The following is a 27840-nucleotide window of genomic DNA, read 5'->3' on the forward strand; positions in this document are numbered from 1 at the left end:
TTACGCATTTCACTATACAGTATACTGTATCCTATGGTTACAATCTCCATAGTACAGCTATGAAGTTTAAATTGCTCTGCGCTTACTTCTCTAAAGCTACAATCCATCCATTAGCCTGTATGTACAAGCTAATTTTCAAATACTGTGGTTACTAAACCAAACACATTAAAAGCACAGATGCATTGCACAGCCTTTAATACAATGCGACCGTAGAAATCTTCCTTCTCATTTAAAAGCTCAGGTTTATTTCCTAAAGACTTTAGAAAATAATCATATAGGCCCAAGATAGAACTGTAATTTCACAAAAGTCCAACTTCGCTTTTAAATCTAAATTTTGAAGCACCTCAATTATATCCCTGTCACTGATAAAAGTTAATAATGCTCACAATAAAAGACAAGTTAGCATGGTTTGAATTATCTACTTTGTATTCTGAGAGCAGGTCTGTGTGTCTGGGGAAGAAGCATGGATGGATGCATGTCGTACAATGAGCCTAACAATTATTTCAAAAACAGAGCCCAATTAAATTTTAAAAGTTTATGTTTATCCCTCAGATAATCAACACACACTGACTTTTAAAAACTTTTTTGCTTAAATAAATATATAAAGAAACATTTAGGGCTCCTTTTACGAAGCCGCGTTAGCAGTTTTAGCGCAAGCAGCTTTTTAGTGCATGCTAAACCTGCGCTACGTGGCTAGAACTAACGCCAGCTCAATGTACACGCGTTAAACCGCTAACGCGGCTTCGTAAAAGGAGCCCTTAAATGCACTCTATTAGAGCTAATAAATTTGTGGCTCTGTGCTTCAGCATGAATTAAAACACATGGACCTGATTTATAGTTTTCTCCCATTTTGTGCCTTCAGGAAAAATCTTTTATACACATGCACAGGTATTTCTGCTTCATACTGGCCTACCTTTTTAAGGACACACTTAAAATTGCTTAGATTGTGCATTTCACATTCACTATTTTGCCCCATCTTCCAACCGTTTCAGTATCTACTGTCATTCAGGCTTTTCTTCTTATGCCTAAAAATGGTATTTTAATGTGGAATTGATAAAGCATGGAGAGATACAGATGAAGAGCAGCTCAATCGCCATCCAGTTTAGGATGACCATCCCTAGCTTTTTTTTGTACACATAAATGATTCTATGATGCTCTGTGCATTTTACATACTTTAATGCACAGTATGTTATTATGGCAATTCCATGTAATGTGGACAAGTATACTCTCCCAATTCCTACGCAACACACCATGCTCAGTGTAACAATCTTAGGGAAATGTTAAAAAAAAAAAAGAATTTATCCGACCTTGACACATTCATATATTACACTAAAGTGTGTGGACATGTATTAACATAACAGCTAATTTACAAAGACACAGTATGTTTTATGTTTCAACTTTTCCATATGTCCCTTCTGGAGGTCTGTAATGCTTTGGAAAAGCCTTCAGCTGCAGGCAACTAAATGCATACTTGCGACATCCGACATTCTTCATTGTGTTTTCTCGTCGACAACCCTCGCTGGAGGGGGGGGGGGTAAAAAAAAGAATAAGCACAAAAGAATGACAGCAGTACAAAAAAAGAAAAAAAAGAAGAAAGGCTTAAGCTTAGATGAAATGGTCTATAATTTAATGGCATTAAACATAACCCAACAAAACAAAATAGGAATCAGCCACAAAATGGTGCTTTGGTCATCTACATATATCAGATCATTTAACAATGCAACTAAAAAAACACGCAGGATGGATGCATGCTAATTTGATAGTTAGATTTGCATTTCAAGCATAAGCAGATATAAGGTTTGGTTAGCTACATGTTAGGTAAGTAGAACACCTATGTGAGAAGTTCAAAGAGATGCCAGTTTTATGAAGAGAACATAGGCACCTACTGTATGTGCCTTTATAAAATAGAGTCTTAGATCCAGTCCTAACAGTGCACAAATGCCAACACACACACTTAACACCTGCATGTACTCTAAGGGTCAATTCTGAAACAAGGAGCCTACAAATAGGCACATGGAGGGCACACATTAGGAGCTAACTTCCCTTTATAGAATACTAGCATAACTGAGTATATATGTGCCTAACATTTAGGTGTGAGCTCTTAAGCCAGTAACAGATGGCATAAATATAAGTGCCTAATATGGAACAATATGTGGAAGCCCTGCTGAGCAGCTTGATTGAATCTATGGACATTCATGCCTGCTCGGGAGAAGGCATAAATATTAGTGTGTAATGTATTTTATAAAATGCATGTGCAAATTGTGGCTCCACCTGATCTCCTCTGAATACACCAAGCACGTGCCTAGTTGCACCATGCGGATATAATAGACCTCTTAGTGAAGTGGTGTCGAGGGAAACCCTAGACGCCATCACACAAACTGTACTACGGCCTATGGTTAAAATACACCACATTCTTCAAAGTCCTTCTTCCAAACTCACAGACTCCACTCCTGTGTATATCCTCTTGCAAATATGTGCTATGTAAGCTAAAAATGTATATGATAGCATTCTAAAAATATATGTGCAAAGGGAACAATTTAATAACTGAGCATCACAAGACTTGAGCTTCTAATAAAAAGACCTCTAAAAAGTAAAACAAACTGGGCACTACAAACATGATGCCTAAATGGCAGTATAGAAACATAGAAACATAGAAGATGACGGCAGAAAAGGGCTACAGCCCATCAAGTCTGCCCACTCTGCTTACCCACCCCCTGTCTATGCCCTAATGACCCAATTTCCTTATCTTGACCCTCGTAGGGATCCCACATGGGTATCCAATTTATTCTTAAAGTCTGGCACGCTGTCTGCCTCGATCACCTGCACTGGAAGCTTGTTCCAATGATCAACCACTCTCTCTGTGAAGAAATACTTTCTGGTGTCGCCATGAAATTTTCCGCCCCTGAGTTTGAGCGGGTGCCCTCTTGTGGCCGAGGGTCCCTTATCTGAGCACTAATTCTATAACATCATCTGGGCAACCAGACACCATTACAGAATACCAGTATTAGTCAGCATTTATGTGTCTACATTTAGGCACTCCCTTATGCTGTGTTCATGAGTGTGAGTAAATCCTAAATGCTACACCTTAGCATGCAACTTACAATATTCTGTAAGTTACATGCATTAATATTGGATACATATTTGCACATGCACATATTTGGTAGTTTTCTATAACTTACATGAACCCTGGATTGCCCCTGGATTCTATATATGGCACCCAAATATACACACCTAAATTTGGGCATGCACGCAACTTAATTGAATAATGAGCTCAAAACTGTAAAACAAAATTGGGTGCTAGCAACTAATTACTGAAATTAATTGGCACCCATTAGGATTTGCATGCATGCTATTCTATAAGGTGATACACTTAATTCCTATAGCACATATCTCAAATGGAGACGGGAAGATTAGGTACTTACCTCAATAACCCTCTTTCTGTTAACATAGCATACGAGTCCTGACAGTAGGTGAATATCCCATACTCATGAGTTGGTTGCAGAAGGATGAAATTTACATTCTTCAGCTCTGCCTCCTTCAGTGTTGTGGAGCCCGCTTTAGTTAGTACCAAAGCAATCGAACACTACAACACAGAAAACAAGAAGGAGGGGGTAAAGGGAGTCTCCCTAAAAACACATTTTTATTCTGCTCTGTAAGAAATACTCTGTATGAAATAACATCTTAAAGAACTTAGGGTGAATGATACAAAAACCACCCACCAAAAACATCAACATGCATTAACCTTAAGGAGCTTGGAGTCTTTTTCCCTTTGAAGCACTTACCCTTCAATCTACCCACCCCCCTTCTTTTTTTTTTTTTTTTTTAACAGACAGCATAAAATTTTCAGTAGTGGACACTGAACTCTGATGTACATAGGCAAATCCCATACTGATAGGGTGGGTTCTCAGAACTCATATGCTGTGTTAACAGAAAGAAGATTATCGAGGTATGTACCTAGTCTTCCCTGACAGTAGGTGACATACCAAAGTAGTCTCCTGATTCTAGGGTGGGACAGATGAGCCAGCCCTTAGCACCAAGGACCCAAATTCTGTATCCCCTCTCACTGCTACATCCACTCTATAAAATTTCATAAATGTGTGAGGAGTGGACCACATAGCTGCCCTACAAATTTTTATCAGGAAAAATTGCCCACGTCTCCACTCATGAAGATGCTACACTTCTGATAGAGTGCGCTATCACAGAGATTGGAGGCTGTTTCCCACAGCCAATGTACATCAAAAATATAGCCATATGAATCCATCTGGCAATGGTTGCCTTTGATGTTGGCTTGCTTTGCCGAGCTGCATTTGTTAAAACAAAATGATGATCTAAAAGGCGAAAATCATTTGTCACTTCTAGGTATCGTGGTATTCAGCCTATGCCTGCTAGGTCTGTGCCCAGAGCAGTGCAGAAACCTCAAGCAAAGGCACTAGAAACAGCTCATTTTAAACCCCAAACTAACCATTTTGGTGACTTTTCTTCTTTGGCCTCTAGAGGGAGCAGGAGAGCAGATTTGCCTGTTCCACAACCCCCACACAGCTCTAGTTTAGTTCCCAGCAGTCACATGCAGGCTGGAAGCAGAAGCAGCCGGAAAGCCTCTTCACCTGAGAGTTTGGGGCGTGGCTGCAGGCTATTGCATCAAAGAGCAGAACTGCTAGAGAGGCAGAAGGGAAAAGCAGGAGCAACAGAGAAGGCAGGGAGGCTCAGGAACATAGAGGGGAAAACTCACCGGAGGATAACGTACAGCAGGGGTCCCCAAAGTCCCTCCTTGAGGGCCGAATCCAGTCGGGTTTTCAGGATTTCCCCAATGAATATGCACTGAAAGCAGTGCATGCACATAAATCTCATGCATATTCATTGGGGAAATCCTGAAAACCCAACTGGATTCGGCCCTCATGGAGGGACTTTGGAGACCCCTGCTGTATAGGAAGATAGAGGGGAAGACTCACTGGATCGCAGGCAAAACAGACCGAAAGGGACACAAGAGGGAAGGACATGCAAGAAGGGAACAGGCTGCAAACTCAAGTGTATATACACGAACGCAAGGAGCCTAAGAAATAAGATGGGTGAATTAGAAGTTGTGGCACAAAAGGATAACGTTGACATCATCGGCATCATGGAAACATGGTGGACCGAGGAAAATGTCTGGGACACAGTGCTACCGGGATACAAACTATACCGCAGAGACAGAGTGACTCAAAAAGGAGGAGGCATTGCCATATACGTCAAAGAGGGAATTGAATCTACTGGAGAGAACATGCCACAACAGACAGATAAGTTAGAGTCTCTATGGGTCAAAATTCCAGGAACAAATGGACCGGAAACGAGGTTCGGCATCTACTACCAACCCCCAGGGCAGTCCAAGGAAATTGATGGAGAAATGATGGATGAGATTAAACGCAACTGCAAGGGAGGCAACACAGTTATCATGGGCGACTTCAACTATCCGGGGATAGACTGGAACCTAGGCACCTCTGGCTGCACTAGAGAGACCAAGTTCTTGGATGCTGTAGGTCCTGGAACAACTTGTCAAGGAAAATAAAAGAGGAAACTCAATTCTTGACTTAATTCTAAATGGACTGCGAGGATCGGCACAATGTGTAGAAATAGAAGGGACGCTGGGAAACAGTGATCACAATATGATCCGCTTTGACTTGGATGAAGGGGCAAAACAGCGGTCCAGCACCACGGCCAAGGCACTGAACTTCCGAAAAGGGAATTGCAAAGGGATGAGACGCATGGTGGGAAAGAAGTAGAGGTCTGCACGGGAACGGGGATCGCAGGAATCCTGTGGGGGTCCCGCAGGAATCCCCCCTAACCCACAGGACTCCCACGAGGACCCCCCTCTGGCCCACGGGACTCCCACGGGGACCCCCCTCTAGCCAACGGGACTCCCACGGGGATGGAAGGCTTTGGAAGCAGGGTTCGTCCATATAATATAATGGACACATCAGCCTTAGTAAAAGAGGGGGTTTATAAGTTAATTACCTGAACAGAAAACAAAAAAAGGGTTCCACCAAAGAGATTCCACAAGGAAAACAGCAGCGCAAACACAAAAGAAACTGTGGAATTGATGATCCTGTCAGAAGTAATTGCTGTTTTTTATGGGGATAGGCGGGGATGGAGGTAATTCCTTGAGGGGATGGGTGGGGACTGAGAGGATCCTGACGGGGACAGGTGGGGATGGAGAGGATCCTGGCAGGGACGGGTGGGGATGGAGAGGATCCTGGTGGGGACAGGTGGGATTTCTGTCTCCGCGCAAATCTCTAGAAAGAAGATTAAGAAGAGGATGAACATTGTAAAAACACTAGAGAAAGCTTGGTCCCTTTTTAAGGATACAGTCACCGAGGCACAAAATCTATATATACCACGTATCAACAAGGGATCAAAAAAGAACAAAGAACCGGCATGGCTCACTGTAGAGGTAAAGGAAACGATTAGAGACAAAAAAACTTCGTTTAAGGAATGGAAAATGTTAAAAACTGATGAAAACTGGAATAAGGACAAACAACATCAACGCAGGTGCCATAAGGTGGTAAAAGGGGCTAAAAGAGACTACGAGGAAAAAATAGCCAAGAAGGCGAAAAACTTCAAGCCGTTCTTTCGATATATTAAGGGGAAACAACCTGCGAAGGAAGCACTGGGACCGTTGGATGACCAAGGAATAAAGGGAGTGCTATAGGAGGACAAAGCAATTGCAGACAGACTGAACACATTTTTTGTGTCTGTATTTACCGAAGAGAATATACACAGCATACCGGAACCCATCAGGCTATAATGGTGGAAGCAAAAATGGGAAACTGACAGGGTTAATGGTCAGTCTAGAAGAGGTATGCAGGCAGATTGATAGGCTTAAGAGCGATAAATCACCAGGACCGGATGGCATCCATCTGAGGGCCATCAAGGAACTGAAAGGGTCTATAGCTGAACTATTTCAGCTAATAGCCAATCTGTCGATTAAATCAGGAAAGATTCCGGAGGACTGGAAGGTGGCGAATGTTACGCTGATCTTCAAAAAAAGGTTTGAGGGGACACCCGGGAAACTACAGACCGGTGAGTCTGACATCGGTACTGGGAAAGATGGTAGAGGCGCTGATAAAGGACCACATCATTGATCACCTTGACGGACATGGTCTGATGAGGACCAGCCAGCACAGTTTCTGTAAAGGCAGATCTTGTTTGACAAACTTGCTGCACTTCTTCGAGGGAGTAAACAAGCAGATAGACAAGGGCGACCCAGTCGACATTGTATATCTGGATTTTCAGAAGGTGTTTGACAAGGTTCCGCTTGAACGATTACTTCGGAAAATTGCGAGCCATGGAATTGAGGGTGAAATACTCACGTGGATTAAAAACTGGCTGGAGCATAGGAAACAGAGAGTGGGGGTAAATGGACAATACTCGGACTGGAAGAACGTCACCAGTGGGGTGCCGCAGGGCTCGGTGCTTGGACTCGTGCTCTTCAACATCTTTATAAATGATCTGGATATAGGTACGACGAGCGAGGTGATTAAATTTGCGGACGATACAAAGTTATTCAGAGTAGTGAAGACGCAGGGGGATTGCGAAGATCTGCAAAGTGACATAATCAGGCTCGAGGAATGGGCATCAACATGGCAGATGAGGTTCAACGTGGATAAGTGTAAGGTGATGCATGTTGGTAACAAAAATCTCATGCACAAATACAGGATGTTTGGGGCGGTACTTGGAGAGACCTCCCAGGAAAGAGACTTGGAAGGTCTGATCAATAAGTCGATGAAGCCGTCCATGCAATGTGCAGTGGTGGCGAAAAGGGCGAACAGAATGCTAGGAATGATAAAGAAGGGGATCATGACAGATCGGAGAAGGTTATCATGCCGCTGTACCGGGCCATGGTGTGCCCTCACCTGGAGTACCGCATCCAGCACTGGTCACCATACATGAAGAAGGACATGGTACTACTCGAGAGGGTCCAGAGAAGAGCGACTACGATGGTTAAGGGGCTAGAGGAGTTGCCTTGTAGCGAAAGATTAGAGAAACTGGGCCTCTTCTCCCTTGAGCAGAGGAGATTGAGAGGGGACATGATCAAAATATTCAAGGTACTATTCCCAGGAAGGGAATAGACTTAGTAGATAAGGACAGGTTGTTCACCCTCTCCAAGGGCATTCTCTAAAATTGAAAGGGGATAGATTCCGTACAAACTTATGTTCTTATGAGAGATCTGGATGGCAGTGAACAGCCTCAATGTATGGAGCTGACAGAGGCTGGTCCGGAGCCACCAAACTTAATGCCTCAGGATTTTCAGACCATGGAGCTGGACCCATATCCTGAACTGCTGAATGAGCCCTGCCAATGGAAGTTTGCTGGACTGAAGGCAAGTAAATTAAACTGCCTACTGTTTAGCTAAGTCAAGAATTTCAGCCTTTCTCTGGCTTTTAAATTTCCCCAATTATAGAATGAACTTCCTTTAATTTTGAGGTGTCCAAGTTCTTTCCAATCTTTTTGTAAATCTTTAAAAACTTTTCTATTTGCTAAACACTTTGAAAATTAATCCCCTTGTATTTTAGCATATTTTTAAACTTATTGTTAATCATGTTGCGCTTTTTCTGGTTGAAGACCCGATATATAAAGTTAAGTTTTAGTTTAATTTTACTAAAGGCCTTTTGCTGAGTAACCCTGAAGAAGGCGTGGTGCTTGGAGGCACCTGTAAGAACTTTAAAGAACTGTTTTTTTTATTTTGTGTGTTTTATTTTCTCACTCGGGGGGGGGGGGGGGAGGGAAGGGCTGTTACCAATCCCAGGAAGTGGGGACTGTTCTGTGTCTTCTGTGATGGGTTTGAGGGCAAGTTGTTACCACACAGAGCACACTCCCTGGCCAGCAAATCAGATGCTGGGGACTAGTGCCATAGCACTAGTGCAGGCTGAGGTAGTGATATCAGCCCAAAAGACTGTTTTTGAAATATTTGAAAGTTTTGAACCCTTAATTGGCTAGAGAGCCAGCGACAGCTTGGAAAAGCCTGAATTATGAGTTTTTGGAACTTTATTGGCTAGCACTAATCCAGAGACTGTTTGGAATTACAGTTTGTTTGCTTTGGACTATACTTTATATTTTTGAACATCCTGACAAGATTAATTTTCTTTCTTCCAATATGGAACTATTGAACTCTAGGCAAGCAGGCTGGTTTGAATGGTTGTGGTTTTGTTTTGTTTTGTTTTATGAATAAACTCAGGCCTTGCTTGATTCAATACAGTTACCTAATATTGTGGTGTTCTCTTTTTGTGGCCTATTTCTTTCCTTGTGCAGCCCGTAGTGGCTCACAAGAGTTTTCTTCTGTTACTGGTGCCCTAGGACCCATTGCCCTGAGGCTGCCAGTGACAGTATCAAAGAAGGGATCTCCTCATATCCAGTACTTTTAACAATGACCAAACAACTACAAACAATCCAAAATACAGCTCTGAGACTCATCTACTCATTGAGGAAACACGACCATATTACAGAAGCATACCTCAACTCACACTGGCTACCAATTCAAGAAAGAATACTATTTCAATTCTACTGTATGATATTTAAATCTTTTTTTTTTGTTTAAATCTTTATTGATAGTGCAATACAATTGGTAAATCATAAATACTAAATATAACGCACTAACTATACCATTATTACATTAAACATTCATTTACTCCCATCCTAATCTTAATTATTAACACAATAATACATATGATGTGATTTCAATATTATAATTAAATAATCTTAAATAAATCTTTAAATAGAGACAGCCCAACCTACCTGAACAACCGCCTCATCCAAACAACCAGACATAGAAAAACACACACCCCATTCACACCCCCCTCCAATCAAAAAAGTTAAACGGAAAAAACTATACGATGGCCTCCTAGCCACTCAAGCAGCAAAACTAGATAACCAAATCTCCAATCTACTGCTAACCACCACAGACTACAAGATGTTCAGAAAAGAAATAAAAACTATATTCTTCAAGAAATCCTTGAAACAGTCTTAACATCACAAATACCTTCCTTCCTCCCTCACAGATACTACCTGATCTACTCTTTACCTTCCCTCGAAATGACCAATGATCTTCCATTGTAACCCACCGTTTATAACTCTTTTGTAATCCGCCTTGAACTGCAAGGTAATGGCGCAATAGAAATCTCTAATGTAATGTAACTTTGTCCCTCTTCTGGGAACCCGTGTACTGAAAAGCGGATAGACTGACCTCTTGATTAATATGAAATGCTGAGATTACCTTCAGTAAAATGAAGGCACTGTTCAAAGTACCACTCCCACTTCTGTAGTTCTGAGATCTTTGCAAGGCAATGCCTTTATCTCTAAGATTCTTCTTGTGGAGACTAAGGCCACCAAAAATATCTTCACTGTTAAATTCAGCAGAGATGTCCCTTGCAAGAGCTCGAATGGTGCCTTGCTGAGGCCCCTCAGTATGATGTTTAAATTCCTTGAGGGAAATGGCTGCCTTATCGGAAGTTTTAATCTGCAAACCCCCTTCAAGAATCTTCCTAAATCTGGATGTGAAGCCAAGGATCCCCTTTCCAGACGGGCTCTAAAGCATGAAACCCCCACCACCTGTACTTTAAAGGACCCTGACAGACCCTTTTCCAGACTGGCCTGTAGAAAGATCAAAACTCAGTGCACGAATGGGATCTACCTGATCCCTTGTACACCACTGTTGAGACAATCTCCAGGATCTGCGTTCAAGATTGGGAAACAGATGCAAGTTATTGTGTTCTAAGTGAACATGTTGTTACCCCCCTCTATTGCTGATAGGAGAAAAACCAATAGCTTGTGATACCCAAGTCATATTTTTGCTAGGAAAAATTACTAATGAAAGAAATCATGTGATCATAACTAACCAAAAGAACATTGCTGGAGTATGCAATTTATCATTGGACCTGAATGAAGTAATTGTAATTTAATTGGAAGATGTACCAACTATGTATGTTTAGTAAAGAATTAAGTGATATCATAACCCTAATAAAATATCCAGTCATTTATAATTGGGGGGGGGGGGGGGGGGGGGAATCTTGGTTGGTTCCCTACCAGTTAGGACACCAAGAACTCCCAAGGCCTTGAATGTTTAAACTACAAGTTGTGTCTGGTAGTTATTTTCCTTGGCCTCTTCCAGGGATGGAAGAAAGGGCTGAGGGTATGAAATGGCCATGGGTGCTTCAAGGGCATTCCAAATGTTGCGTGCGTAGTTATAAAATACTGAGTCAGCATGGGAATCGGCAGTAAGCACGAATCCATAAAGGACGCATGCCTGCTATAGAATTACACTTAGCACTGATCTCTCCTAATGCCCATTTTTGAGTGCGATATATAGAAACCAGCCCTTGGCGTTTAAATGTAGGCACCAATTTATAGAATGAGGGAGCTAATGCTTGCATATTAGTGTCCCTGTTTACAGAATTCCTTGTAAGCAAAAGGTAGAGGGCCAAGAATTTGATAAACTGCCTTTCTGTGGATACACGCAATGCGGTATCCTTGTATATTATATGCAGGTATTTTCTCTATCCTTAGTGGGCTCACAATTTAAGTTTTGTACCTGTATGTACACATATGCTATATAACACATCAGAATACATCATAATCCCACTTTACTAGGCCCACCCCAGGCAGTGCATGCATGTGATTTTTACACCTGTATGTGCAATTTTATAGAATTTTTTTTCTGTATGTAAAACAGGTTTTAAAATGGAAATATTTAATAAAATTATTCCCATATGCTATGCCAGGAGATAGACAGAGTTCTGCATGCATCCATTTCTGCCACAAACACAAAAAGGGGGTTGAATTAGCACAGGTTTGAAACTTGAAAGCACTAGTATGAATCACCAAGATATCTAACCTTTTGTTAAATGGCATGACTGTGCACATGTTTTAGTTCATCCCTCTTTTCTATTAGTCATCATGTATCCAAATATGGAATAATTTAATAAAGATGTTTCCATACAAAATTCTTTTTTTTTTTACAAGTAGAAAAGGCCTTTTATATAATTGCCTCATAGCATGTATATATATATATGTGTACTATGTGTAGGAATTCCTGAAGACGGTGTTTAGGCAGAGCAGGGATGGAGATGTGTTATGCATATGTATTTTATAAAATAGGTGTTATGCACACTTAGTATGCACATGTGCACTTCAGAGAAGGTATAAATGTGTGGTGTTGGTACGGTGACGGGATAATCGCACGCAGACACCAGCACACCGACAATCCAGCGCTGACAATTCGGCACAAGAAAGAAGTGCACCACGGGAAAACTTATTTTTAAAGAGCTCCGATGGGGTGTGGGGAGGAACCCCCCCACTTTACTGCATAGTGTTCGCGCTGCCGTTGGGGTTCCAACCCTTAAACCCCCCCAACAGCAGCGCAAACACTATGCAGAAAAGTGTGTGTGTGTGGGGGGGGTTCCCTCCAAACACCCCCCGTTGGAGCTCTTTAAAAATAAGTTTTCCCGCGGCGTGCTTCTTTCTTGCGCCGAATTGTCAGTGCTGGATTGTTGCGCGCCACTGACTATGAACCGTTGGTACAGATGCACTGTTGGGGCATGCTTTATACAGGAATATAGGTGCTTGTGTTGACTTTTAAAAAAACTAGGTTCCTTTTTGGACTTCTTTCATAACTATCCTGTTACAAAGTGAGGTCCTATGAGGGTAATTCTATAAGGGGCTGTCTAGGTTTATGTTCTAGGAAAAGTGCCAATTTGAAGCCTAACCTAGGTTACTTTTCTTTTAGAATACTAGTGTAAGTTATCTTATGCACATCTATATTGCAAAAGAATGTGCACAGACTATAAGATTTTATAAGCTATGGGGCTCATAATCAAAACTTTAAAATGTCCAAATACCAGCCTAAGTCAGCACTTGGACATCTTAATAGGAGGGACGTCCAAGTGCCAATAATCAAAACCAACTTTCTGGACGTGCAGCAGCACTTCTAAGCTGCTGTGCATCTAGAGAGCAAAGGGGCATGTTGGGAGGTGTGTTATGGCCAGGAATCGGATGGGCTTCAACCTAGATGTATCCAAGCCATAATCAAAGCTTTCCTAGAGGGAACTTAGACCTGTTTGAGTTGTGTCTAAGTTCCACAAAGGTGCCCAAACTGACAAGAAGACAACTGGAGGATTTAAGGCATGACACCCCCCCTTTACTTCCCCAATAATCATGACCCTTTCCTACTACACAGAGCAAAAACAAATCCCCAAAACAAAAACCCATAGGCTTCCCATCAGCTGATTGCAGCAGAAGGAATCTCCATCAGCTAAGCCTGTTTCAGGGATTATTGGCAGCTCAGCTGATGGGGATTCCCCCTGCCAGGATCAGCTGAGCTGCGGAGCCTTACAACCCTCCCCCCAACATCCTCCTGACATCCCAGACCTACCACTGACATCCCTCCAACATTCCTGGGTCCCTCTCCCACATCCCCGGAATCCCCCCCCCCCCAGTACCTTCAAAAGAGCAAACGGCAGGAGGAAGCTGGAGGGCCACATGCTGCAAATGACAGGGCTTCCCCCTCCCAATGGCCCAGGAAAGTTGGGGGGATGTTGGTGGGGTGGGGGTGATGATGTCAGGGAAAGTCTGCAATGTCGGGAGTATGTGGGGAACATCAGCAGGAGGTCTGGGATGTCGGGAGGATGTTGAGGATGTCAGCAAGAGGTCCGGGATGTCGGGAGGATGTGGGAGATGTCAGGGGGAGAGAAGTAGGGCTCCATTGCTCAGCAGATCCTGGCAGGGGGTATCCCCATCAGCTGAACTGCCAGGAATCGGCTCAGCTAATGAGGATTCCTTCTGCTGCAATCAGACAAGGTACATCTACAAAACTTGCTTGTGGACATTTTATTTTTGAAAATGGGCAAAAAAGGTAGACGTCCTAAGGACCAAAACTTATACCTAGCTCATTTTCAAAAATAAAAAGACTGACAGCTTTGAAAATGGACATTTTTCCTGCTGGGTTTGTGGACGTATTGTACAAAATATCCAACCTCAAACTTAGTCACATTTTTGATTATGTCCCTCTATGTACATAAGTGAATTCTCTACCCATCTACACTTAGACACAAAATGATCATTTACACATGTGCATCTCCAGATACTTGCATAAATTACTAGAATAGTGGCATCTATATGAATACTTGCCAGCTCAATCTAGGTGCCCCTTATAAAATTACCTTCTGTGTAAACATGTATTTTTCAGGTGTATACATATTTTCTATCTTCCAGTTTTTCCTGCATCACTCATTCGTTTTGTTATATACATAAAACCTGACCAGTGGGCTGTAATATATAACAGATAACTGGAAATACTTCTATCCTTTTCATGTAGCATCACTTTAAAGGAAAAATTAGGTCTTACATTCTAATTTTCTTTCCCTTAGTCCCAGACCAGTCCAGAACCTGTGGGTTGTGTCCATCAACAAGCAGATGAAGACAATAAAGCAAAATGGTTCTGTATATTTACCCCTTAAGGTCATCATTTAGTCAAAGATAAGTCAGTATTTCAATTGACAATGATTGTTCTCTCTCTCTCTATCTCTCTTTTATTTATTTTAATTGTCACATATTATAACCATAGTAACATTTTGACCTGGGGCAACTTGAAAGTGAACAATGAACTTCAGGGAAAAGTTGACAGGCATACCTAATAAGAGAAGCCTAAGATTTGAGAAATTAGAGGTGAGAAACAACTGTCAAGCTAGTTGGGTGAGACTAAAGGAAGGAAAGATTGCAGGGAAGACCTATTTTCTCCTTTCTTAGCATCCTCACCAGACCAGTCCAGAACCTATGTGATACAGCAAAGCAGTTTCATAAGAGTGGCACTTCAAATCCCTTCCAGAATCTTAATAATGTGGGAAGCTTCTAAATTTTCTTTTTTTTTTTTTTTAATCTTTATTCATTTTTAAACTTATAAGTGTGATAACATATCCATACAAATAACCATAAATATATCACTTAATAATCAACAATGATACATATAATACTCTCTTATCTCCCCCCCTCCCCACCCTTATCTATCATATAATCAATACTTATACAACATGTAACAATAAAAATACCCTCCCTCCCACCCCATAATTGAACTTGTAAATTTAACGTGGGAAGCTTCTAAATTTTCCTTTGGAAATCAGGTGAACAAGTTGTGTGACTACGAGCAAGCACTGAGAAGTCTCTGCTGAAGAAGAAGCAACCAAAACCAAACTGTGTAACTTTGCCTTCAAGGTCAAGCATGCTTGGTATAAGATATCTAGCTTCCCATATATGCTGGCCAATAGAAAAACCTACTATATGGAAACCATCATTTCTAAACTGCTTGCATCCTAAAGGCTGAAACTGTTTTGCCTAGGTAGTTAGAGAGTGACAGACCATGCAATTCATCAAAATCCTCTAGAAGGCAAATGCAGCAAGATAAATTGAAAATGAAGCCCCTGATTTTGAGAAGCAGCAAGAATGGCACTCGAGTTGGAATTCCCAGAACAACTTCAGCAAGAAAGAGCAGAGCTATTATGAATAGGAAAGGGATCCAATCCAAAGTCACCTAAAGGCAGTCATCTGGAGTGCTCCCAGAGAGAGTTTTAAGACTGTCCTAATAAGAAACTGAAAGGGTCATATGTTTTAGCCCTTTGAACACCAATTCTACCCTTCTCAAAAAAAAGGGAAAAAATGATAGTTAACAGACTTCCTAAGAAAAGAAACTAGCCAAACAATATAGAGGAGATCTCCAGATAGTTTTGAAGATTTGAGAAGCTACCACTTGCTCTAAAGAACCTCTGAAAAAGATGTCTGTTTGTGAAGATGAATGCCCAGAGCAAGGGAAGTTAAAATCTCTTTATGATGCCCTCAGAGACTTGCTAAATAGGTAAAGATGCTTCCTGGAACAAACATCTACACATACACCTTAATAGAGAATACTGTCATCTGAAGTGGAAACTCTCAAGGTCCAGGCTGCAGGATAGGAAAATTGAAATACTCCTACACCAGATGCTAAAATAGAAACTGAGAGATTAAGTTGGCAAGGAAGGCATTATGGACCCCCCCCACACCCTCCTCTCCCTCACCTCCACACACTCCCTCCCCACCCCTCCTGCCACACATGTGCTGCTTCCCTGAAAAAATTAAAGAGCCATGGGATAAGGAAGTAGTGCTGCCCAATTCAAGGAAAAAATTTATGCTTCAATTTGGTCTATTGAATTGATTTCTTTGATTTGATTCACTTTTCCTGTCCAATAGGGCATTTTTTTTCAAACGTCCTTGTGGGTTTATTTGGTAGACTCTTCACTCCCTCCTCCCAGCCCCCTTTGCACTCTCCACCCCATGCTGGCACTGTAATGTAAACAAAATGACTTTTCCTCTCTCTGGCCTAGATTTTCTAGGCATCTGGGGAGGGGCCTAAGGCTCTGATTGGCACAGATGCATAAGGCCCCACCCATAGGAGGGATCTTAAACAACCTGGGCCAATCAGAGCTTCAGGCTCCTCCCTGGTGCATCCCAGGATGCACCAGGGAGGGGAAGGCCCACCATTTTGAAGAGATGCCATTTTTTTCCAATGGAGCCAGTTGAATGATTTAAAGGCTGTATGAGCTTAAGAGCAGCTGGAAATGTTCTCATAGAACTATATCTTTATAGAACTATACACTCAAACATACTGTAAACTGAGAATTTTGGTTAAAAAAAAAAAGACCCCAAAATGGGGATTTTGGTTTATATTTGAGTGTCTCTTTTCCCCACCCTCTCCCCCAATGACCAGCATTTATTCCTCAATCCCCCATCCCAACAGTAACTGACATTTCTGACCTCCATCCTCTCTCCTGATGACTTAACTTTTCACTTCTTACGTGCTTCTCCAACAGACACTGAAAAAGTTATGTGCTGGGCTGATGCATAACTTTGTCAGTGTCTGCTGGACAAGCAGGTAAGAAGTGTAAAGCTGGTCATTGTGTGTGTGTTGAGGGGGGGGGGAGAATGGTGTGGAGACAGCAAATGTCAGTTACTATGGAGAAGGGAGAGGACTGAGAAAGAAATGCCAGTCATCCGGGAGAGTGGGGTGGAAAAGAAGCAAAGTCCCTTTATTTTGGAGTGGAGCGTGCACCTAAGAAACAGGAGCTGAGTAATAGGTCGGGGCCATTTTTTCCCTTTCTTGGCTTCCACCAGCAGCAGCAGTATTTGGAAGTGCTCCAGATTAGAGCTGCATCTGGCAGTTGATCTGGTATTACAGATGAACCTGCAAGTGAGCTATATACTTACCCCTCTGTTTATACTTGAGTTATCTATTTATATTTTGATAGGTTTATTTACAGTATATCTATCCAAAATCCAGCTGAAAACTAGCCATGAGAAAAGGGGAAGTCAACCTGGCCATTATTCCTGCACTCTGTGTGATAGGAAAGTGGAATAGCATAATCTACTTTAAAGCAACCCCTTCTGAGGATAAAAGAGGTTTGGGTGCCAAATATCTGGGGCTGACAGAAAAAAATTTAGAGCAAAAGTTTAATTCCAAGCAAATCCTTAAAAGCCAAAGGCGAGTACTGACATGCAGACTGCACTTGGTGTACTAAACAGCTGCTGAGCTGAGCTCCATACACATTGAGGCCAGTAGCAAAAGGAAACATTAATGATCAGACAGAAAAAAACAGACCCAGATTCACTAAGCTGACCGATCGTGTCCCGACCGGTTTGTGACTCCGACCCAATTCACTAACCTTTTGGCCTGTCCACACCCGATCCGATCCGCACATGCAAATGAAGGGAAATGCATGCATAAGGAGGCGATTCACTAAACCAATGAAGGAACACCATCGCTCACATCCTTGCCGACTGTCCTGCTCTCTGCCACCCTGAAATTTCAGCATCAAAAATTTTTAAAAACAATCAAAAGCACCCAGCTCTCTGACATCATACTCTCAGTTCTCTGCCGCCCTGCTCCGTTAGCCCAGTGCAAAGCCAGTAGCATATCAGGGAAGCCAACACTGGTTGCGTGGTCGTAGCGAGGAGTAATGAAAGAAAAGAAGGATTTCCTCTGGCGACCGAACTCTGCTGCGAGCTCAGAAACCCCCTTTAAAAACTCTGTGCACCCGTGCTTTTAACCTGCAGGTTAAAAGTGGGGCTGAACTAAGGCGAAGGAGGACGGGAGAGTGAGCGCTGCTGGAAACGGTCAGCTGAGCTGGTGGAAAGGGAAAGGGGAGAGTGGCGAGTGCTGCTGGCAGTGCTCGGGGATACCAATGACTAGGCTCTGGTGGGGAGGATAGGGAAAGGCAGAGGGGCAGCCAGTGGGACTCCCTCCAGCATATATCTTCAATTTCTTTTAACCCCAATGCTGAACAAGCAGTGCCTGCATATTCAGGGAAGTCAGGAGAGCAAGCACATGCGCAGACCATCTACAGGCAAAGAAGATGGTCTGCACATGCGTCAGGATTGCTCTGCAGCGATTCATGCAGTAGCTGTGGAGCATGCCTCCAATTGTATTAATTTGCATGAGGAGGCTTGGTGAATCGATCGCCCGGGAAGAATCGGCCATGGATCACCCAGCAAAGGTAATCTTAGTGAATCTAGCCCAAACTCCTCCAGAAGCCCACTAGATCACAGAGCTCCCAAATCATGAGAGACAATGAGCAGAAAACACTCCATTATCCACAGAAATTTGATTAGGCACCTCCATGTCAGTCACAGCTAATCTAATCAGTGAGCATAATTCAAAGTCTGACTCAGCCTGTCTGTGCCTAGAATATAAAAAGTACAGAAACCCTCTCAGGCCAACCTAGTACCTCCAGGTCTATGTGTCCTGCTCAGAGCAATACTAATAACCAATTAATTGCCCCAGGATTTCCCCATTTATTATCTGCATGGCACAGATCTTAAACACTCCGATACAGACAAAAATGTTTTTCAGCAGGTTCTTCTGTACATATCATTCTTATGTTTCTTCTCTTATTCAGAACCATGAATATTGTAATACAGTATCAGCATCATCAGGCTTGACACTTCTGTAATGTACACTGCATCAAATTCTTCTTCCCTCATGCAAGCATCTCAATCCCTGGAAAAACCTCAAAAGGAAAAAGGATGAGAAAAGAGGAAAGGATTTGGACTCCTCCACATATTCCCTAAATATCTGTTTTCTTCTAGTCTTGGCCATTTATGTTGAAAATAAAGCTTGATAACCAGCTTGTAGCTGTAAGCAGTGACAATCAGTTCATGAGCCTATGTGACCTAATCAGCCTAGTACCTACATAGCTTACCATCATTATCCTCTGAAGACAGAGAATTACTATATCTGACTGCATAGTGCCCTTAATGGCTGAATCACATAGAATTATTTTATTTTTCTGTTCGCCATCTGCTAGCTGATGGACAAAACTCACAGGTTCTGGACTGTTCTGGTGAGATGTTAAGGAAGTAGAATTACATTCAGTATGCTGTTCAAATATACTAAATGTACTCTTTGGTGGGAAGAGGTCTAGCAGGAAACACAATTGACATAAAAAAAAGCATTTCAATGTTTGCAAAAGTGGTGAATAAATACATTAATCCATCATGTTAGGTGTTCTGCTAAGTCTCCCACAACAGCAGAAATTTACCATCCAGCATGAGAAACTTGAGAATCTAGCTCACTTTCTTCTCTGCCTGCAGGTTACCAAGAGCAACTTCAACTCTCAGGGCCAACACTTGTCTGTTAATCTTGCAGAACTGTCAGCCACGGAGCTGATGTTGTTCACAGTCACAATGTTGGCAGAGAAGTAAATAGTTGAGGAATATAGAAAGATTAGAGTGAAGCTTAAAAATTGCATCCCCTTGGCAGCTTGTGTTAGAGATATATGTAATTTGTTGTAAAGAATCCTGGTTTAAAGCACTATATAAATACTGAAAAAAATATATATATACAGTTTCAGATATATGCATTTTCCCCCAAGGTTCAAGAGTTCTGCATACATTCATTGAGATCCTTTGATTACTCAAGATGCCAGCATGAGTGAGGTCTAGATAAAAAGGTCTGATTTAATAAATCAACACAATACTGAACGTTTTAATTTGCTTTTTGCATTGTAGGTTATTAAAGGCATTGCACATTACAATTTGAATTAGTGTAACATGGAAAATTATTTAGAAAGAGTTTCAGATCTCGGTAATCTGAACAATATTTTATCTGAAAACATGGATTTAAAGTACAGCAGGATAGTCTTGTCTGGAAGAGGAGAAGTAGTAGCAGCTCCATGGTTAGAGAAGCAGGTTATAAACCAGGAAAACCATAATTCAAATACTTGGCACTTTTTGTAACCCAAAATGAGTCACTTCACCCTCTGCTGCCTCAAGTATAATTTAGACAGAGTAAATTTAGGCAGGGCAATAACAGCAAAGATACTTACCTATAGCAGGTGTTCTCCAAAGACAGCAGGAATATATTTTCACAAGTGGGTGATGCCATTCGTGGAACCTGGTACAGACACTGAGGCAGTGTCCATACCACATGTGTGCCATTGTCTTCCCACCCGAAGTTGGCTTGTGGGACCTGCAGTTCAATAACAAAGCTAAGAAACCACCTAGGGGAGATGGGTGGGTTGTGAGAATATATGCCTGCTGTTTACGGAGAACACCTGCTATAGATAAATATCCTTGCTTTATCTGATGACAAGCAGGCATTATATTCTCACATGTGGGTCTCCCACGCTGCCAGGATCATGTCTCTGGAAGAAATTAACATTGACTACACAGGATCTTGGAGAACCCCTATAGGGTGGAGGGAAAGTTGGAGTCAGGAAGTAAAGAGTCTGCAGAACTGCTTGCCCATACCAATGTTCTCTTCTGGAATTTTGTTCCAAACAGTAGTGAGAGGTAAAGGTATGGATTGAGAATCAAGAAGATGCTTAAAAGATGTCCTCAACAGATGTAGAGTGGAAATGAGCTACTGAGGAAGCCATAGCTTGGACATTGTGGGCTGTTAAAGGCCCTGCAGCATCAGCCCAGCCTGAGTATATGTGAAGGAGATACAGTAAGTACTACTACTACTACTACTACTACTATTTATTATTTCTATAGCGCTGAAAGGCGTACGTAGTGCTGTACATTTTAACATGCAATAGATAGTCCCTGCTCATAGGAGCTTACAATCTAATTTAGACAGGACATTTCAGGGTTGGGGAGATTATGGTAGAGGAAATGATACAGTGGGCATAGGTATCTGACAGCAGTGAATGGGAGTTAAGAGTTGAAGGCAGTTTAAAAAAACTGGGCCTTTAGCTTGGATTGGAACACTGCCAGGGAAGAAGCACGATGTATTGATTCAGGCAGCCTGTTCCAGGCATACAGTGCTGCATGAAAGAAGCTTCACCTAGTCAAGTTGAGATGGTTCTCTTGGTAACAGGAGCTCCGAGTCTGTTAGAGTTGAAAGTAGAGAGTTGCGCGGGGACAGAAATCCCACCCGTCCCCGCCAAAATCCCACCCGTCCCCACCCATCCACGTGAGGAATCCCTCCGTCCCCACCCATCCCCGTGAGGAATCCCTCCGTCCCCACCCGTCCCCGCGAGGAATCCCCTCCGTCCCCACCCGTCCCCGCGAGGAATCCCCTCTGTCACCATCCTTCCCTATAAACTTCAGAAATAGTTATTTTATTTAATTATGCTACTGAATTAAAGGCTCTGGTAGAGACCCATTTACAAATAAGCAAAGAGACTTTATTAATTTGGAAATATTAATTGGGAAGAATACATACTTTGTAAATGGGTTTCTACCAGAACCTCTAATGTAAATATAAAATATAAATACTCAGCTGATGAGAACCCACAAACTGTCAGCTGAGGACTTCCTTTGCAGTTGGCCGGGAGTCCCTTTTGCCAAGCTTGGCAGGCAGCAATAGCGTCCCTGAGTCACAGATGCTGGCACCTCAGTGGCTCATGGATGCTGCCAGCGACTGCTGCGCTTGGTGGAGGGGAGTTCTGGCCATCTCTAGAGGAGGTCCTCTGCTGGCGGTGCTTGGGGATCCCCACCAGTCACAGCAAGGGTCAGCAAGTACTTCAACACTGTAGAAATAAAACCAGAAATGCATTTCCTTTTCTTTTGAACACAAAACAAAGACATCTGCCATATACATTTCCCAAAGCTAACATATTTTAGTCAATAAATTCCGTTTTTTACCTTTGTTGTCTGGAGACTTATTTTTCCATAAAGTTGGTCCCAGTTTCTTTTTTCCGCTTTCCCATCTTCTGTAAATTCTTCTGTTGCTGTTCATTGGTTCCCCCTACCATGGTCCAGCATTTATCTCTTTCTCATCTTTCGTGCCTGCCCACCAGCCCCATGCCCAACATTTCTCCTTCTATCACCCCTCTCCAACACTATGCCACATCTCTCCCTCCATTCCCTTCACCACTGTCCAATATTCCTCCCTCTTGCATCCCTTTCAATCTGTCCCATTGTTCCCTTGCCACATTTCTCACTCTCACCTTTTTCTTCCCTATCACATTCTGTACCTTCCTCCCTACGACCAAAAATTCTCCTCTTTCTTCCATTTGCCGTGTGTACACAACCATCTCTCTTTCCCGCTCATTGACACACCCACACCCAATTCTCTCTTTCTATTCCCTCCCCCACCTCAGCATCTCTTTCCCTCCCTTCCTTTCTCCCCAGTTCATGACTTCTGTGTCCAAAAATGCACTCCCTTCCACCACTTCATTCGAGTCCAGATAACAGCAGGGGTTGGAGGAAGCCTGCAGCAAGCCATATGTAGCCGACCCAGAAGTCTTCCCCCGAAGTCAGAGCTGACATCGGAGGGAAGGCTTTGCATCAGTCTGGCGGTGGCTGAGGTGTCAGGTGGGAGGGGGTAGATACTGGATGTAGGAGGTGAGAGGAGACAGACTGTAGATAGAAATGGGGAGGGATCAGATACACTGGATGAAAGGGGAAAGATAAGACAAGCTGGAATGCCTGGGGAGAGAGAAAAAGACAGATGATGGATGTAAAGAAAAGGAGAGGGGAGGAAGACATTGAATGGAAAGGAGGAGAAGGGGAGGATACGGATGGAAGGGAGGAAAGAGAAAGATGGAGCAGACACTGAATAGAAGGGGGAGAAAGAGAAATGAAGCAGATGCTGGGCTGAAGGGGGGGGGAAGATGGGCAGATGCTGGATGGAAGGGGGAGAAAGAAGGGTGGATGATGGATGGGATGACAGAGGGGGCAGAAAGGAGGAAGAGAGGAGACAGATCAGATGCTGGGCAGAAGCAGCAGAGAGGCAGATGCTGGATGGAAAGAGGAGGAGGGGCAGATGCTGGATGGAAAGGGACCTCAGGTCAGCATCTGAATGGCCGTGCTAGTCTACATGGGTCCAAATGGTGCCACACACTGCTAGACCCCCCCCCCCAGTCCATTGTGCTTTCTAGAAGCCAGTATTGTGGTGCAGCCTGGTCCCTGCTAGGTTTTCTCCCCCTAGATTGGGACAGACTGTGCTTTTGCCAGCAGAGGCAGAGTGGTGAGCCTGCACGATGGCGCAAACTAGCCCACCTCAAGTGTCCTCCACCCAGAACAGGACCGAATCTGAGCAGTGGCTGAGCAGTGAGCCTACCAAGGCATCCCCTACCGAGAATGGAACCAACTCTGCATTCCCGGCCTTTGTATGAGGGAGGTCTGGTGCCCCAGAGTAAGAAGACTTAGAGCAGGGGTGCCCACACTTTATGGGCTTGCGAGCTACTTTTATAATGACTAAGTCAAAATGATCTACCAACAATAAAATTTAAAAAAACACAAAGCACAATGAAAGGCAGAGAAAATGTTAATTATTCATATTCCAGGTTTTTTCAAAGAGGTCACGGCAGATGACTCTATGCAATGTCACCTCGGTAACAAAATACAAAAATAGACAAATACACCCCCTCCCTTTTTACTAAACCACAATAGTAGGTTTTAGCACAGGGAGTTACGCTGAATGCCTCGCGCTGCTCTCAATGCTCATAGGCTCCCTGCGCTAAAAAACGATATTGCGGTTTAGTAAAAGGGAGCCATAGTGCAAAATATAGACAGCAGATATAAATTCTCAAAACAGACACATTTTGATCACTAAATTGAAAATAAAATCATTTTTCCTACCTTTGCTGTTTGGTGATTTCATGAGTCTCTGGTTGCACTTTCTTCTTCTGACTGTGCATCCAATCTTTCTTCCTTTCTTTCAGCCTCCTGTATGTTTCCTCTCCTCCAGACCTCATTCTCTCCAACTTTTTCTTTCTGTCTCCCTGTCTGCCCCCTTTCTTTCTTTCTCCGTGCCCTCCCCCAAGCCACTCGGGGAATAGCCCCCAAGCCACCGCTGTCCCAAACTTTCCCTGCAGAAGCGTTGTGCTGACCAGCATTCCGCTCCCTGACGTCAATTCTGACGTAGGAGAGGAAGTTCCGGGCCAACAAGGCATTTCTCCTCATTCCATCCAGCCTGAGCCCCATCTCTCCTTGATCCAGCATTTCCCTTCTGTGTTTGTCAGAATTACCATTCCACCTATTTTCCAGCATCACCCTTCTTTGTGTCCATCTCACCTATATCCCTATCTCACCACTTTTTCAGAATCTTCATTTGTCTCTGTCCTTGTCTTTACCCCATGTTCACCATTTGCCCTTTCAATGTCTTTATCTCCCCCCCCCACACTTTTTCAGCATTACTTATATGTCTCTATTTCACCTCCTCTTCATGTCCCCTCTGTATCTCTATCCTTATTCAGTAGGTCCTGCTTACCCTTTCTCTTCTTTGTGTCACTATCTCCATTTTCAGCTTTCCCCCCTTTTCCTTTGTTACTGCACCCGGTAGCCAGAATCTTTCCACCCTCCCTCCACTCTGGCCCAGCCCAGTATGAAATATTTCCTTTTGTTTCCCTCCCCTCTCTCTTTCTCTCTCTCTTCTCCTCCCTCACCCATGAGTCCTGCATCTGGCCCTCTCCCTTCTACCTGCACCTGGCAACACCCCCCTGCTCCGCGGCTCTCTTCAGCAACTCATCAGCAGCGGTGATCAAGACAAGCTGCCGACATCAAGGCCTTCCCTCTACGAGTCCCGCCTTTGTGGAAAAAGGAAGTTGAAACAAGCGGGACTCGCAGAGGGTAGGCCCCGATGTCAGAAGCTTGTGTCGATCACTGCTGCTGAGTTGCCGAAGAGAGCCGCGAAGCAGGGGGTGTGGCCGGAAGCAGGTAGAAGGGAGAGGGAGATAGGAAGGCTGTAGAAGCTCTGAAGCATGACACCGACCCCAGCCAGGATGATTTCTTTTTCAGGCTGCTGCTGCTGCTGCCGCTGCCACCCCCCCGAAATGACAAAAACAGCCTAATGCCCGCGTCGGCGTCTTTGACGTCGGGGAGAGGAAGGCTAATAGGCCCGGTAGATCGGGACGGCAACACGAGTCTATCACGGAGCCCGGGATGGGCTCTGCGATCGACTCACGTTGCCTTCCTGAACTACCGGTTGATTGCGATCGACGTGTTGGGCACCCCTGACTTAGAGCCATAGCGCACGAGACTCCCACGGGGATGAAAACAGCCTACCTAAATTCTGGCAATGCAGGCATGCAGCTTACAAGTCCGGCGTCGCGGCGGGATATAGCCATGCTGAGCAGTGAGCTCAGCATGTACACAGATGAAAGCCTTGCTTGCTGATTGGTCCGGCGGCACGGGGCCGCGATCCCTGTTCCCGTGCAGACCTCTAGTTGAAAGCCATCTTCTATGAGGTTTATTCCATTCCAGGTAGCTTACCAGAACATGTTTGCAGCCTAAGGCATGGAGAGCTGCTTCTCCTGGATGAGAATGTAGTTTTGAAAAGAATACAGGGAGAACTATGGACTGATTAAGGTGGAATTCTGAGATGACTTTGGTAGGAATTTTGGATGAGTTCAGAGGACTACTCTGTCATGTTAGAATCTTGTATAAGGTGGATCCAATACAAGTGCTTGAAGTTCACTTATGGTATGCAAACATGAAGGCTATGAGGAAAACAGGTTTCCAACTGAGTGGTTTGAGAAAGCAAATTGTAAGTGGCTCAAAGAAAGACTTCATAAGAGCAGACAGAACCATGCTAAGGTCCCAGGCAACAAGTGAAGGCCTGATAGATGGTCAGGTGAGGTAAAGTTCTTTCATGAACCTGGATACTAAGAGATGAACAGACAGAGTCCAAGGGAGGGTGAAACGCATGGATAGCACAAAGATGTACTTGAACTGAGTTGTCATTAGTCCAGAATTACAGAAGTGAAGAAGGTAGTCCAGGATGGATGGGAGTGGACAAGTGATAGGTTCAAGAGAATGTAGTGCACACCAGACAAAGAATCTGGTTCATTTGAAGCAATAACAGTGCTACGTGGAAGGTTTTTGTGATGCTTCAATGACAGCAGAGACTGCAGCCAAGAGGGAGAAGATATTTAGTTGCTCAGTGAAAGAAATCAAGCTGTAAGTGCTAACAACTGAGGTTTGGAGTGAAAGGTAGAAGCATCATGCTGTGTAAGGGTGTAGGGAAGGGCTGTGGCAGCACAGTTCCTGGGTTGAGAGCTGTAGGAGTGGAAACCAAGGTTAATGTGGCCAATGAGGTGCTATGAAGATCATGGTGTGCAGATCTTGGTGAAGTTTGAGTACAGTCCTCCCAAAAAGAGGTACTGGAGGAAATACATAGAGATATTCATTTCCCCAATGGATGAGGAAAGCATCCAACTCTGGGTAATTGGGGGTATATATCTGGAGCAGAAGAGTGGACGTTTGTAGCTGTGGGGGGAAGCAAAGAGATCTAAGTCTGGATTTTCTATTTGTAGAAAATCTGATGCAAGATGGTTGTGATGAGAGACTATTCATGGGGTGAAGGAGTCTGCTCAATTGGTCCACTAAAACATTTTGCTTCCCTGCCAGACAAATTGCTCTGAGAAGAATGCCAAGAGAGTCACCCAAGTCCAAATCTGAATTGCTTCCATGCAAAGTGGGCAAGAACCCATGTCTCTCTGCTTGCTCAGATAGAACATGGCAACTTGAAGACTACTTATTGGAGGAGATTGTCTTGGAGTGACTTCAGAGTGCTGCCTACTGCTTGCAGTTCAAATAGATTGATATGAAGAGTTTGTTCATATTGAGATCATATTCCTTGAGTGAGGATCATACTCCTTGAGTACTTCAGATGAGCACCCCATATGGTGATGGGGCTGAAAGGGCAAGTAAGGTTATGAGGAAGCATCCACCACTGGAGGGAGTGATGAATGTCCTAGGTGATTTGGATTGTTGCAGACAGATTTCCCATGGTTTGAGATCATTGCATCAATAGGGTCCACTGTGATATTCTGAGGTGAAGAAGTGCAAATGGAGTGACATGTACTGTGGACGCCATGAGTCTCAGAAGGCATAGCATCTGTCATTCAGTAATGTGTGGAAGGGTGGAGACTGTGTGGCACAGGTGAATCAGATTGTTGACTCTGAGCTGCAGTAGAAAAGTTTGAGCAATGTCTAATAGAGCTCCAATGAACTCAAGCATCTGAGAAGGGCATAGATGTGACTTCTGGTAATTGAAAGCAAACCCTAGCAGCTCTGGTAGACAAACTATTGACTTGATGGTATGCTGAGCTAATGGTAATGATGACACTTTGTTCAACCAGTTGTCTAAATAGGGAAAATTATGAAACCCGTATTGAAGCAAAGCATTTGGTGAAGACATGAGGGGCTGAAGTCAGTCTGAAGGGTAGGACCTTGTATTAGAACTGTCAACATCAATGTGAGAGAGAGGGGAGATATGATCGAGACATTCAAGTACCTCACAGGTTGCATCGAGGTGGAAGAGGATATCTTCTTTTTCAAGGGTCCCGCAGCAACAAGGGGGCATCAGTGGAAAATCAGGGGCGGGAAACTGCATGGTGACAC

The 27840-nt window shown here is 43.5% G+C and overlaps 1 protein-coding gene across 8 annotated transcripts in view; it reads right to left on the reverse strand.

Annotated features, from left to right (window-relative positions):
• Positions 1–729: 729 nt before the first annotated feature.
• The window catches only part of INPP4A (inositol polyphosphate-4-phosphatase type I A), a 399562-nt gene continuing 372451 nt past the window's right edge, over positions 730–27840 (reverse strand). For 7 of the 8 annotated variants that reach the window (XM_033949336.1, XM_033949335.1, XM_033949328.1 and 4 more), the window contains one exon: positions 1387–1519. In XM_033949336.1, the coding sequence (XP_033805227.1) occupies positions 1387–1519 (133 nt within the window). Of the gene's footprint in view, positions 1520–27840 lie in introns of all 8 variants that reach the window. The other variant, XM_033949323.1, reaches the window with a different exon arrangement.

The sequence above is a fragment of the Geotrypetes seraphini genome, chromosome 6, assembly GCF_902459505.1.
Source record: "Geotrypetes seraphini chromosome 6, aGeoSer1.1, whole genome shotgun sequence".
Lineage (NCBI taxonomy): Eukaryota > Metazoa > Chordata > Amphibia > Gymnophiona > Dermophiidae > Geotrypetes > Geotrypetes seraphini.